Source organism: Ambystoma mexicanum, chromosome 4q (assembly GCF_040938575.1).
Source record: "Ambystoma mexicanum isolate Mex_15411 chromosome 4q, UKY_AmexF1_1, whole genome shotgun sequence".
Taxonomy (NCBI): domain Eukaryota; kingdom Metazoa; phylum Chordata; class Amphibia; order Caudata; family Ambystomatidae; genus Ambystoma; species Ambystoma mexicanum.
In genome coordinates, this window is record NC_090928.1 from 255007687 (window position 1) to 255023067 (window position 15381).

Consider the following 15381-nt stretch of genomic DNA (forward strand, 5'->3'; position numbering starts at 1 on the left):
AACTGCCAACCAGGTAACCAAGACCCCCATTTGGGTGACAGTGAGCTCCCTTAACCGCAGGTTCAAAAGGGGTGGAGAAGCCCTGCAGAAATACCAGCTCTGATGACCACATTGTTTGGAAACAGATAACCTTGAAGTCCCTTATGCATTAAATATTTAGTATGTTTATAATATGCATACATCGAGCATCATCTTAACATCAGTTTAAAAGGCTGTAATATGTTTGTATATGATATGTCTAATTAGAATCAAATTCAGTCAAGATATCAATGGTTAGTCTAAAAAATAGACTCTTAATCAGCCATAGGCATGCAATATTCTGAATCACTTAAACTTATCAGTATATGTTTAGATTTAAGTTGTCATGTGAGTAGCCTTGTTATATTTGATGGATAGGTATTTAGCCGTATCTATTTTTCTTTTGTGAGGCAGGAGGGTTTTATCTCGTTTTGATCCCACAGACTACTGCTTTCAACACAACAATAGTCCCAACACTTAAACGTTGCTTTAGGGTAAAGAGCGAGCGGCCAGCTATACAAAGCAGTCTTGGCCTCAATGCCTGGGTGTGAATTCATCGCCCCGTTATTCTTTGTGTGGCTAGTTTTCCACCAGAAGCAGTGGTATGTGTAAGTGTCTTAAATGGTAGCAAAGCTCTTAAGCAGATGTAAGTGTCCACAGGAGACCACAAAAACATAAGTATGTATTTCCTCTGGCAGAATGATCCACAAGGTGATGCAGAAGTTCAGAATACAGCAAAAGTTATTCTTTGACCCAGAACCCCCAATGTGGCTTTCTGTTTTCTGGAACACCTGTATCCTGTTATTCGCCAGAAACCGAGTGCTGCATTTTACCCGGGAGACGCATCATTTTCAGAGGGAAGTGTGGATCCCTCTTTCCTCCTGATCGTTTGGTACTTGGGAACATAATTATTGAGGATGGATCTTAGCAGCATTTGGAACATTCTCAGTCAAATGTAGCACTCCATAAAGCTGTTCAGAACATCGATCAGTCAGTCAGTCAAAATCCTTTATTTCGTCTGAACGCAATAAAAGTGATCAAAAACATCAGTTAGAAAAACACAGTATTTTAGCAGATGCAATAAAAAGAAGATACATCTAAAAGATCATTATAAGGCAAAGGCCATACACAAAAAATAAGACGTAATGGATATTAATGGAAAGAAGAATCCTGTAGCCTTATTCCAAGGACTAGTAGAGTTGAATGGACTCGGAATGCAAATACATTTCATCTTAGGGATGGATGAAGCGAACAATCATCATATACCACATCTGGCAACTAACCGTCCAAAATGGTAAGACATTTTTTAAAATTTAAATAGATTCAAAAATACAAGCTTTACACTTTACAAGTGGCAAATAGGAGCAGAGGGCGTGTACCGTACTTTAGTGAATTTAGAAAACGAATCATTAAAAGTCAGTTAATTGTCAAGGATGGTTTCCGTTTACTGTCTTGTAGATGGTTGCATGTCAGTAGGTACCGAAAATTTAAACAGTAAATTCCATAATGAAATTCATCAACCTAAAGTGCATTGATGTGCCTATGCATTTTGTTTAAAAAAAAACACTTCCCAGCTGCATAAAATTAACCTGATCTCACAAAATTAATCACATAAAACTTGAAATGTGTTACACTCCTGGTGGCAAAAGATTGTTCCAACAAAATGTATATTGCCATGCTCAATCCAGTCTTTCACTTAATCAAAGCTCTATGGAGATATTTGGTCACTGAATAGATGAACAGTTATTTATCAGTTCTGTAGCAACACTCCATGGCTTTGGTGGTTGTTATGATGTCAGACTCCAGGAATCTAGGTTTCAAGTAGAATTTCCTTCGTTTCATATAGTAGTTCATTCTCAATCACTGTCTTGCAATGATGACATGCATCAGTTATATTTTTGTCCCATTTATTCATACGCATAGTCAGTGGCAGAATATCAATCCTGAACTCTATACATAATGCTCGTCATGTAGTTGGCTTTAATATATCTAGATACCATTCATAGCTGAAAGACATTTTTCTATTCCAATAACGGCCCAGAGTTGCTGAGTTTAGAAGTCTGTGTTCAATAACCTCCTCTTCCATAAGATTACACTTGCTTTCAATTATCAGCTGGGAAGTGCTACTTACGTTTTCTGGATTAGTGCAGAATTAAGGACAGCCAGTTTTAAGGAAGGTTTCCTTGATATTTACTCAAATGCAGTGGTGTTCCATATTCTTGGGATGGTAAGTCTTTGAGTGTCTCCCTATATTTCACCAAAACCGGTAAACTCCACACTCTCTCCCAGTATACCAAGGGTTTTAATCTCCATAGGCGCTCTGTACCCAGGACATTGGTTTCCAGATGGAGCGGCAGAGTCGGTGTGCTATCCGGAAGGCTCAAAATGTTTTTCAAGAACCTGTTTTCAATAGGTGAGAGGACTTTACAGTTCATATGGCCCCTGTCGAGCTTGTAGCTTGTAAGCATCTATTGATACACTAGCAGCACCATTCCCATGCTTCTTAGCAAAGCCAGCAATTACTCCTCCATATCTGGATAAAACAACCCCAGCGTTTCCTTGTGGCAGATCCCATTTACTTTTTCTTCCATTCCAATTCCAAGATAGTCATACAACCCCATTTGCTCTAAATTTCCCTCCCTCAGACTTTAACTTAATGTAGGGCGCTTCTTCCTTCTCCATGAACACCATGGCTTTAGTATTTAGGCTATTTATTTTCAGACCATTATCTTGACGAAATTCATCTCATAGAATTAGCTGTTTGTTCAATCACATGGGGGTCTGAGAAATTAATGCTGCATCAACTTAATTACAACATTAATAAAAATACAAAATAACTTTGGTGCCAGCACACACCCCTGTACCCCTTTCTCTATGGGAAAGGATTGTGAGATCTCTAAATATAAATTCCACCTCTCTGTGGCTTCATTATTTGTGTACAATAGGAGCAATGCTGAAAGAGGCGCAGGGGGTATGCCCACGGGTTTTAGGGTGTTCCAGAGTATCGCTCGTGATACAATTGCAGTTTGCGAGCCTACAAATGAGGTGTAGAGATACATTTTCTTTAATAACATGTATTTGACTACCAGGAGCTGGAATCACAGACCCTGATCAGTGGTGCTTACACCCATTTGAAATCCAGCCTGCAAATGACTTATCAACCCCATTTAGCCAGACCCCTTGTCCAGGTGAACCAATACTGTCTTCGCAAAAACGTTAACCCCGGAGTCTAGCAGGTAAATTTGCTGATAATTGGAGGGCTCTTCCACACCCACCCGCCCCTGCCCTTTTTATATATCGGGCCATATACCGCTGTGGTCCATCACTTGGGGGCTATATTGCACTCTGTGACTGCTCTCTAGGTAAGATACCCACATCCTAAGTTCAGATTTCAACAAGTCTGTCATATTTTATCGGGTCCAGGAGCCTTGTTGGGTTGAGCGTTAATTGTCACTGCAATCTCTTCCTTACTAAATGCCAATGGGATAAAGGGTTGTCCCGAAGAATTCTGGGCTAAGGGCAGAACGGCATCAAAGGCCCTTGTTTCTGCATACAAAGTCTAAAGTTATAGTTTCCGAAATGTTACACTGTATTGGGACTGCCTCCTGGTTTTGTCCTTTTCCTATCAGCTTCTAAAACTGGGGATTATCCCTCTCCTTGATTGCGGTCAGTAACTTATCCCAGAGACTATGAGCAAATTCTCCCTGTTTCACTATTTCTTTATATTGGCGCCTGGCTAATCGTACTGCCCTAGTATCCTCTTGGGCAACATTTTTTACACAGTGTAGGAAGTGTTGCTTAGCCTCACGGCTCTGTTTATCAAACTATTGGGTCATTTTTAACACCCACTTTTTAACTGTTGTGCTTGGTTTTGTGACTAACTGCCCTATTGTGTCCATTGTGTCAATGTAGGATTGCAAAACTATCTCATTGGTACTTCTGGGGTCACCAGAAACCAATTCCAAAGACGAAATTAGCTTTGCGTAGACCCTGTGTAAAATTGCCAACTTGTCAATTGCCTCCCATTTAACGATGCACCTTGCTCACCCTTAAATTCGGATTGGAACTTGCCCCGCTTTTCCTCTATGCTGTTCGTCCTGATTCGTGTTCGTCCTTGGGGTTACTTTGTGTAAGCAGTGGTCACTATCGTATCTGTCCAGCACCTCAACTTCTAAGATGGATGTCCATTATTCTATGTTTATACAAATAGTCTTTGTGACTGGATCATCCCTGCTTTATATTCATAAAAGTAGTAATTCCATTTCCATGTTGTAGTCTATTATAGACATTTAACAATAAAAGATCATGCCCACCGGGAAATTTTATATGGAGCACTAGTAAATCCTTATTATCGACAGCTACCTGATTTAGCGCCCCGTTCCGTGTCGCTTCACCCCAAACTATCAGAGCCCCAATGGGCCTGCCTTCCACACCTTTAGGAGCATAATCCACATACGTAGCGTAGCCTTGAAGGTTAATGGAAAATGTGGCCCATATGTCTTGCAGACAGGTGATCTGATGTGAACATATAAACCCGCACCATTCGCTATCTATCATATTTTTCAATACTCCTGCTATATTCCATGATAAAACATACATCTCCAGTGTAGTATACTCAGTCCCACGGGGACAATTATTCACTGTGTTACTGTACTCAAAGTGCGCTTCTCGTCAATCAATTGCGTCTAGGTTAGCGGTGTGTTCATCTATAGGTGAGGGGGTTCTAATTGTTAACACTGTGTTCACTGGATCCAAATGCTAAAGCGGCTGCGATAACTTTGGACGCTGAAAAACTGTTTGACTCTGTGTCCTGTAACTACATGTTTTCTATTCTGGGTAAAATGGGGTTTGGTCCAGTGTTCATGTGCTATATCCGTTTATTATATAAGAATCCGGCAGCAGCAATCGGAACAAATAAAACATTGTCACCCACCTTCAAACTGGGCAGGGCACCCGTCAAGGATGCCCCCTGTCCCCTCTTATATTTGCGCTCACAATAGAGAGCATGGCGGCCAAAATAAGGCACAAGCACACGTATAGGGGCATTCGTATCAGAGGGTCCCCCCAACTCCTTTCATTGTATGCCGATGACACGATGCTATATGTTAGAGATCCAGAAATTCACATACGCCCCATAATGCAGGAGATGAATAAATTCTCGATGTATTCCGGATATAAAGTTAACCAGCCCAAGTCCGAAATCATCCCATTAATGCCAACCACTGTACAGACACAAGCTATGTCCTGTTTTAAGTGGTCACCCACTTCAGCTCGATATTTGGATATAATAATGGCCATCGACAAAAACACACTATATAATAATAATTATGACCCATACTTACTACTCTTAAAACATAAGCTGAAAGTTTGGGACAAATTCCTGATATCCCTGTATGGACATGTGGCCCTGCTCAAAATGGTGGTGGTAACGAAACTATTATCTGTTCTGTGGCATCTCCATATGGCCTGGCAGAGACTTCTTCCAGAAATTGCAGAAAATGGCCTCAAAATGTTGTCAGGGGTGGGAAGACGGTGAGATGTCAGTGGCCCAAGATGTGCAAAAGGTACGATGCGGGGGGATAGCTGCACCAGACTTTGTATTATATTTTTACACTGCACAGGCACACTTCGCGAAGTACTCTTTAGACACAGTGGAGAAACATGCACATGTACGGGCAGAGACATTTGCTGTCCTTCCTGTGAACATACAAGCAATGCCATATGCAAAAGCTAAGAGTGACACGGGAGAGATTGACCCGGTTAACTCAACGTTGCGTGCCTGGACTAGGTTATTTAACGGGGTGGGATGCGACAAGCCCTACTGGCCATTCAACTCCCTGTGGCATTACCCCGATCTAGAGCCCACTTTTGACCCGGCATTGCAATGTAAATGGGACCCTAATAGAGAAATGCTGCTGGTTGACCTTTAACCGGAGGGCAAATTTGCGTCCTTGACAGACAAGCAGAATAAAGTGGGAGCAGGCCTCACCACGGTACTGCAATATCATCGACTTAAGGCGGCCTGTAAATGCAAGTGGCCCACTTTCCCAGAGGCCACCCCCCTGTACACCAGTTCCTGACGGAGGTCATGTCTCAAGAGGGCTTTACGGGTCTCTAGTTTATATAGAGCTGTTCAGTCGCACACTTCGTTCAAAACACTATGAGACAGAGGTGGGAACGCAACCTGGGTATTTCTATAGCAGACCCCGAATGGGCCAAGTACTGCCAATACACTAAATCCGTTTCGATCAACTCCAACTTCAGACTGATTTAATTTAAAATGCACATTACCACGAATAAAATCTCCAAATATGATCCCACCAAAATACCAACATGTCATACACAACCAGCAAATTCCATACACATGTATTGGGACTACCCACCACCCTCGTTAGGAGCTTTTGGGAAGAAGTAGCCAGACTGACTAGTGATATGCCTGATGTGAACATTCCAGCCACGCCACAGAAATACCTGCTGGGGGACATAGGTAAGGCCTCAATTAAGGCCCACCGATTCTTTGCCATTGCCAGTAGCCAAGAGGAACATACTTAAGGCCTGAAAGTCTAGAATGGCTCCCACCCTACAGACCTGGCTCCAAGACCAGTTATACGTGCAAGAGAGCGAAGAAAGCTATGTTAGTAGTGTGACAGCTGCATGCAGACCTAAAGATATTTGGGCCCCACTACGCACCTACCTTAGAGACACCCAGGAATCGGACACTACAGAACCGCCATGAGAATCCGAAACCTATCCTATATTGTCCCGGCTATGTATACCTGAACTCCTACTGTAAGGTTTTCAGCCCATATGTTGTGATGATGAACTGTCATGTATGTGTGTTGCACCTGTCAGCTATACATAAAGGTTTTAAAAAAACAGTGTTCACTTTCTGTACATTCAGGACAACAGGGGTCAACTCTCTATTTCCTTGGACTGGACGCATTGCATTTCTTGGGTTGTTGATCCCTACTCCAACCAGGGCAAATAATTTAATTGCAGCGTGCACCCCTGGGGGAGGATATTTTCTAGTTTCAATCGTAAAGAGCCCTTCAACCAGATTCTCCCTTATAAGCTCTAGGCGAATATAATAATTTCCGCTGGTGTTATGAGCGGGGAAGCAATGGCATCCTAGAGTATCCTCCGTAATCAGCGAACAGCAGCCACTTTTTGTCCTTATCCAATGGATTGTTCAATTCAATTGTTCTATTCAATAATGCCTCTAGCGTTTCAATAGAGCCTCTGCTAACCTTGGGGACATTCACCGGATATACATAGTTTCTTCTTTGCCCAACTGTTTGCCCACTGGGCGAATTAGGCTTTTTAATCTCATTTATATCTTTTTACCATTGTAGCCTGGGATCTCTCTTTTCGACCTTGTGGATTTGTTGCTATATAAGTATCAATCACCTTGTGCACATTATTGGAAGGCACGTGAGCAGTACTGTCATTTTGAGCCTTACTAGGTGCCCCCTCTGCTGTTGGTGCTCTCACTTGTATCCCTGTTACACAATGCTGCATTCTCTACAAGGCTCCCTTTAATATTGTTCAAATTAGTTTGTAGGGCAGTGACAACATCCTTGAGGCCCAATAATATTTCCCTCAGTTTATCACACCACAGGTTTACATCTCTTGGCTTCTCAGTGTCTTTATCAGTATTCCCTTGTTCGTTGACTGCCTCAGCAACGAGGGCCCCTGTGTATCATTATCTCTATTTCAGCCCTAATATTTATCTCCTCGTTCCCTGGTTATTTTGTTGGTCAAAGGCAGTAGAGCCACACAGTGGGGCCTCAGTCAAAACGTTATATCTATTTAAAGTTACAATGCCCGGGGGTAGCTCAGCTGTTCGTCCTTCTGACCATTAGCCAAAGATATATTTCTTATGGAATTTAGCAGGGACATTATAGTTCCTCTCCCGCCTATTTGGCTGTACTTTTTAGCAACTCAAGGTCCGTTGGAGTCTCCCGAATATCAATCATGGTAGGTAGGGGTATTCTATTTTTCTGATTTAAATGTTTGTCCTTTACTGGACTGAGAAAATGACGGCTTTCCTCCTATATTGTCCCTTTTCTAGAGTGTGTTTTGCTGGACATGTCTACTCCTATGAGCTGTAAGAGTTAATTGGTATTAAATCCTTAAATTGAAGTGCTATACAGTTAAAAGCCCTAGACCTCACCCTATTGTTGCATGTCATGTTGGTTTGGGCTATCACCGTCATCCAAGTCTTTTAATAGAACTTGGATCCCATTTATCAATGCATTGGCTTCATCAGTGGGCTTACTAAATTGGGCTGCCCTCTTGACAGATTTTGAGGTTTGGGGGTAATTAGTGGCTTTCCTTTTTACCGTATTATTACTCCTATTCACCAAAAGAATGACCACGTAGTATTCCTAAAAATACAACAGCGTAAATTTAAAATCACTAAATGTCGCACAAGGAGCAAAAAAAGCTGGTTAGATGCCAGTACATAAGAGTTTTGACACTCTACACTATAAAGCCAACACTGACACAAAATGGTCAGCAATAATGTACAAGAACTAATAAATGCACCAAAGCCAAATCGAAGAAATAAAAATGTCCCAAACAAGGTTCCATGAGCACCACCGCAAAGCAAACTGAGTATGGCCAACAGCTTGTGGGGCATCGTTAGTCTGACCCCCCCTATCCAGTTTACCCAAGGTCCCTCCTACGTAATGACTGCTAGTGGTCACAACATATGTGAATACTCGACAAAGTCCCCTTCAAGTTACTTTCAAAACTAAATGTGTCTGATCTTGGTCTAGATTATTAGTTTATCATTCACTTTAAAAAATTCCAAAAAAGTAAAGGCCAAGCCAGGCCCCTGTTACACCACCTGGGCACTGATTTAGCTTTTTGTGGGAGGCTCACTTAAAGTCCATGGACCTAAACAGGTCATAAGCACCCAATACTTTTTTCTCACAGTGATGCCTCTCTGTGAAGAATAATCCAACCTCCATCCAGTGATTCGCAATTAGGGCACACCTCGCCCACCAGCGCCAAGCAGTAGTAGCACCCTTGTCCAACAGGATCAGCTACAAGCGCTCCCCTTTTGTTCTGGTGCTCCTGTGTCACAGGGGGCTGTGGTGGGTGGGGGGTACAGCAGCAGCAGCGACAACAGTAATGGGGCCCAAAACAGTAATGGCACCCTTGACTGGCTTGTCCAGAAGATCCTTTCGGCATTGTATACAGAAGCAGCATTTGGGATTTGGATTATTCCCGATGTCTTTTAATAACAAGCCTTTCTATAAGCATTATAAGCATTCTTTAGTAAACAACCGTGAACTAGAGGAAACTCAACATTGTTTTGTGAGAAACCTGAAGGTACTCTCACAACTACTTCCCAGGGATCTTCTGTTCAGGTGGCCAGGGAAAGGCCATTGCTTTTGGATCCCGACCCCAGGTGTGGACAAGTGAGGGAGGATCACCTGTGTGGAAGATCCTTGGGAATTGAGGAGAGAGGGGCGGATGGCGAGACATGGTATCCCTCTTTCCTAATACTGATTTACCCTCTTTTCCCTCAGCCTTCATTGGCTATTTCTATTCATGCCCTATCTTACCCTGTAAGTATCAACCAAGTACTGAGAAGAGGAAAAAGCAACTAGGAGTAATACACAATTCCTTTTACATACACCAATCTAGTACTGGGACAAAGAAGAGGGCTATAAAGGTATCCAAATACTGAAGGTCAGGCATGTCCCAATAATTAGGTTAAGTATGGTCAGGCAAGTCAAGCCAATAGCTCACACCTGAGGCCCCTTAATAGGGCTCAGGTGTATAAAAGGGGAAAGGCCCAAACATGCATCAGGCGAAGGAGAACCAGCACAAGGAGAATCACTGTGGTGGGAAAAGACTCAGGAGTCTGGATGCCAGCACTGATCCCGGAAGACCTGCAGCTGGTGGGTGCAGGACCAAGAGCCTTCAAACTGGAAGGCGAGCAGCTGGGATGCCAAACCGAAGAGAGAGAAAGATATGCTGCCCGTGCTGAGACCCGGGGGCAGCTGGAGCTGCCAAGTCATCCAGGAACAGGGGAGATGCAGTCCGTGTCTACTGTGAGCTAGAAGGCTGAGGAGTGCAGGCATGATTTACCCGACGAACGTAGCGACCGGGGCGCTCCTAGGACCGCAGGCAAGTGACGGTCCAATTGAATGTAAACTATATTGAATACCAAACTGAATTAAAACTCCTAATTGAATATATTAAACACCGAACTGAATGGAAATACTAATTGAGTATCTTAAACACCAAACATTTGAAGTTCACAAGTGCTTTTTGAATAAGATCATAGCATATTGAACAACGACTGAACATTTAAAGTGGTAGTGTGGGCAAAACCAAAGCATATGGAATATTGTACCATCATTTAAGTATACTAACAATCAGTATGAGAAAAGTCCATAAGTCTATGGTAAAACAAAAGAATGATGCAAAAGAGTGTTACATTAACAGAAACGTGTTACCAAAACCAAAGTGCTAACAAGTGTGAGAAGTCAAAAGCCTGAGGCAGAAGAGCCTGCAAAGGGGTCAAACAAGGTTAAGGGAACACTTGCGCGACCTGTAGTGGGTTGACCATGTGGTCTGACAACTGCGCCTAGACCAGGGAGGTTCCACACTATGAAGATCACAGACATCACAAATGAAGTCAAGGAGAAGCCAAGGGTTCCTGGTTGCGTGACCTGTAATGGGTGGAATGTGTGGTCTGACAACTGCGACTAGACCAGATAGCTCTAAATGATAACCAGCGAAGAACATTGAAATTGATTCGTGAAGAGCTGTAAAACAACTGGTCAAGCAAGCTAGAAGATGGGTCAAATGGACCTATTATTTTCTTGTACTGAACATTGTCTTGGGGAAGAGAACCTCAAGACCTCTTTTTTGTATAAACTATATATATCGCACCTGGGGAAGGGAACTTAAGAAGAACTCTGAGCTAAGAACATCTGAGACTTTATTTTTTAACACTAATCTGTTGGCTAAAACCCCACACCACGTTTATTCTAGATGTGAGGATAAGAATAGGTTTTGACACAGAAAGACTTTGGATTTGGACCTATAGACACAGACTTCCCTTAGTTTTCTTTTGGCAGTAGAAATCCCAACCTTATTATTATGCTTAGTTAGGCCTTACACAGCCCTGACATTAAAATAAAACATTATTTGAAACTTGAAATCTGTTGTCTGTGTCATCTCTTGATACCATGCCTGTTTCACATTTTCTACTGTACCGTCTGCTCCTCCCTTGGGTTCTTTACTTCTGTTATTAATAGAAGCATGGTTTTTAAGTTCATGGCAGTTTTAGTGAGGAAAAGGTATGGCTGATCATGTCTCCTCAAAGTATCAATAGATGAATAATTTCCATGGTGTCACACTTTGTGACTGGACATGTACGAGTAATGGCATCATCAACATGGGCACCAATAAAGTTAAACAAATCTTCAATATCTCTTAGATTTTAATTTCTAAGCTCTTTAAAAGATATTTTCAGGTCTAAAACTGTTTCTAACAACATTTGATGTCATTGGTGTATCAAAAGTGTCCATATTTATATTATGAAACCTCAGTTGTACTTTGAATTGTATGTTCCACAGGAAATAAACTTATCAATATGAAATTTGAACAATTGCTACTTTGTTAGCTTGTAAAATGTGATTATATACAAGGAAGACTGTTGAAATAACTGACCTTGAGATAACATAATGATATAGCATTCTTTCGTAGCGCACTATTTGTGATCAACATCATATTTGCTGAAATAATCTTCACTGCCAGTCTGCTAGATTCGGTACAGTGCTAGAATCATTATCACAACGTTTTTCTCCACACTTGCTGTACAAGGTAGGTTGTTGCAACCGCAGAATGGAGACTGGAGCACATGGCATTTTACAGGAAATGGGAGCTATTTCTATGTCGTCCTGTTGCATGTTTGTCCAATTGTAGTTGGAATTGTTGGCCTTGATTGGTCATCTTGGTTCTAGATCATGACCTTGTAGTTGCTTCTCTTCATTGCTGGCACGAAAACAACAACTGTGTGTTTGTGTGGTTCGTTGGCGTGTAAAATATGTTTGCCTTTGATGATTTGTTGAACGTAGCTCTCACTGTACCAGACATTCTACATGTCACGAATACTTAATCCATTAATAAAATTGCCAAGTGCACGAAGTGATGCATTAGACAAATTGATCAAGAAGATACTGTTGACATTATTAGTTGTTGCACAGGGTGGTAGAGATCCAAATCTAATGTTGCACCACATTTTGAATCTGTTCCATACATATCATTTGTTAAACATTTTTTCAGATATGTCAAGAAGGACGACTGAAGTGAACTATTTATTCGGATAGCTGGTATGATTGCCAGAATACATATGCAAGTTATTTGCATCCGCACTTCTTACAATGTTGCATCGGAAACATTCCAGGTTGGAACACACTCAGGACAAGATCTTGTTTTCCTAGGCTAACGGTGCAAGTCTATGGTTGGATGAGGTTGAGATAACTTCTTTTTTCGGGCCAGCTAGGGTTATTTATTCCTTTTTTTGTGTTATGAAGTTCAATTAAGAATAAAAGAAGACTTCAATATTCTGAACAAAAAATGGTTTATTTGAATTCTGATGTTATCTTGTCCTGCGTATGGATTCACTCTACAGGTGTTTCACCATTCAAAGGTGTAGAATGGATCATCAGGAGAGATTAAGTAAATAGCTACCTAAGATTTGGTACCCTTGTTATGGAGGGTATATTTCTTGGTTTCTGAAAAAAAATTCTATTGTGCTCTCTTACAAGAAGCATCACAGCTCTCTCAAGGCGGTCCCAAAGCCTACGACACATTTGAAGCCAGTATTCTCTGAATCAAAGCAGGAATCTTTGCAAGCTGCAAACAACTATTCAAACCATAAGGAACCTAAACCATTGTAATAGGAATTGACAAAAGTGGAAACTGGATAGAATTGCTGTATCTGAGGTTTTGAAAAGAAAAAAATAAAATTACGTACAAATCAGCAATGTCACAAAAATAAAATCATAATAGCTAAACTATTTAGAAACCATCATTTTGTTAAAATGGCAATTCCAATCTGGCAGCAGCAGCAGGAAGAAATGCCCTTGCCTCCTCCCCCACGTTTCCTCACCGTACCAGACCATCAAACCACTACATTCTAATTAAGTAAGAAAACGACAGAATGTTGCCTCTTGCACGTTTTGTTTTATTAAATAACCCCGCCTAGATGATTTGTTGTTAGGATTGTCATTTCTGAGAGACCGTAAGGGACATCATTTGATTTATTAGTTACAATAAAAAGCAAACAATGGGACAATTCCATACAGCTGGAATTTAATAGATGGGGCCCTGCAAACCTACAAATTCATCCACCCAAAGATGCTAACCAATATTGGGCATGAAATAGCGCCTGCACCCCCATGCTTTCCTGCACATCATGAGCACAGAGATTTGGCAAAAGGAACAGACTGTAGTCTTTTTGAAAAGTGGAAAACACGCACTAAGTTGGTGAAGCATAGAATGTTAATTACCATTATGTGTAAAAACTTGGGCACGCTTCCACTGCCATGTTTTTGTCACTGATTTCTCAATAGTATTTTAGAAATATTTCAAAGAGGCAATTAAGGTGTATGAAGTGCAATTATTAATAAATGGCGACAATATCGAATACACAAGTTATGAGTTATTCAACAAACACTTAGAGATCAGCATACAGAAATAAGTTCCAATTTTGGCTAATGGAACTCATTGGTACGATGTGCAAATAGGTGTACATAAGTAACACACGTGTATCTAACTTTCCATGTGGAATGTGTGATTGACAGTTTGTCCCTTTCCTGGATGCATAAAGTTCACTCAACGAATGAATCTTAATGAATTGTGCTGCATTGATTAGCCCCATGTGTGCCGTCCATAGTGTCGTTATCCAAATGTTTTTAGGTGATAGTATAATGGAGTGACCAGGTCTTCACAAGGACGTGGTTAAATGTTCTTACCATCCACAAGCACTCTGACCATGGCCTCATAAAATACAGAATTTTGAAAAGCCACCTTTTTCATGCATTGCTGTGTGGTCACTAAAATGTACTGAGACTCATTTGTCATGTCCGTCATGTACTTTTCTGAACCGGGCCACAGTTTTCTTTAACCTCTTAAAGTCTTGTCTTCACGTGGATACTTTGAGTAGCAACACTAATGATTTGTTATTATGCTGCAGCTTTATAACATTGCCGCACCTTCAAAGAGCCTGCGTGACTACAAAGTACAGTTTGTTCCATTTCACAAGGATCTTGGCTACCAGCACCGGTTCATATACAGGAGCCCAGAGCTACCGAACATCCTGAGGTACAGTGTGTAATGAACTATAACTTGCTTTTTCCCTTAAGTGCCCTGAAATCACTCTGCACTTTATAAGATTAGACTGTGGAAGTTTACTCTTTTGCAACTTGATACTAATCTAATTTTGATTCGCTGCATGAAGGTTCACCAATGCCTGCACCTTAAGTTATTACATTATGTATTATATATAAATATATTTGCTTTCCAGGAAAGGAGGAACTTAGAGCTGCTCATGGTCTCTATAAATAAAATTAAAATGCAATTAAAAAACATGATCCAGGTTGTATTGGTGCCCTTGTTCGCCTTGCTGGATCTCTATAAAATGCAGTGTCAAACCAAGATTTGTTGGTAGTGGTCACTGAGAACTGAAGACGCTCTAAGCACCTGAGTGAATTTACCATTAAATGTAGTGCTTATGATCGATCATTTTCCTTACTCTGCTGTTATTTTACCAAACAGAGGAGTCCTGACTTCATGCTTATGTGAATCTGGTCTTCCATGCAGACCTGGGTTCTAGTTTTAAAACTGAGCTTCATTGCTTTTGAAAAAAAAAGAAACAAGCAGCACCTTACCTTCAGGGGCATTTATGAAAGAAACTCCTGAATTCTTACATTTTAATATATAATAAGGTTCTCTCACATTGCAATCTAATTTTTCATCCCTATAATTTTTAATCACGATTCAACCAAATTCCAAACTGTAGTCTTTAAGCCACCTTAGTACCAAGAGGTGCGCAACTATCTCTGGTACATTATATATACTTGTTGTTCGTAACATCCTGGTTTTCTGTAAAAGGGTGTTTTGGATGCCCTGCTTATTTATTCTCTGGCCAATTTACTCAGGAGATCTTCCTTCCCTTCATCAAAAACGTAAGGAAGTGGGATGGCCAAGGCACAGATCTGCCTTTTCCCATTTCACTCGTTACTGGGCTCGCCCTAAAACAAAGATGCTCCACAATCCACACAAGCGTATGGAGAACAAGAAGAAGAAATGAGCTACCTTGCATGCCAGCTA

At 41.2% G+C, this 15381-nt stretch overlaps 1 protein-coding gene across 2 annotated transcripts in view; it reads left to right on the forward strand.

Annotated features, from left to right (window-relative positions):
- LOC138467648 (lysophosphatidylserine lipase ABHD12-like) overlaps positions 1-15381 on the forward strand; it is a 981794-nt gene that overhangs the window by 933498 nt on the left and 32915 nt on the right. For both annotated transcript variants that reach the window (XM_069607824.1, XM_069607823.1), the window contains exon 12: positions 14246-14373. In XM_069607824.1, coding sequence (XP_069463925.1) covers positions 14246-14373 — 128 coding nt within the window. The remainder of the gene's footprint in view (positions 1-14245; positions 14374-15381) is intronic.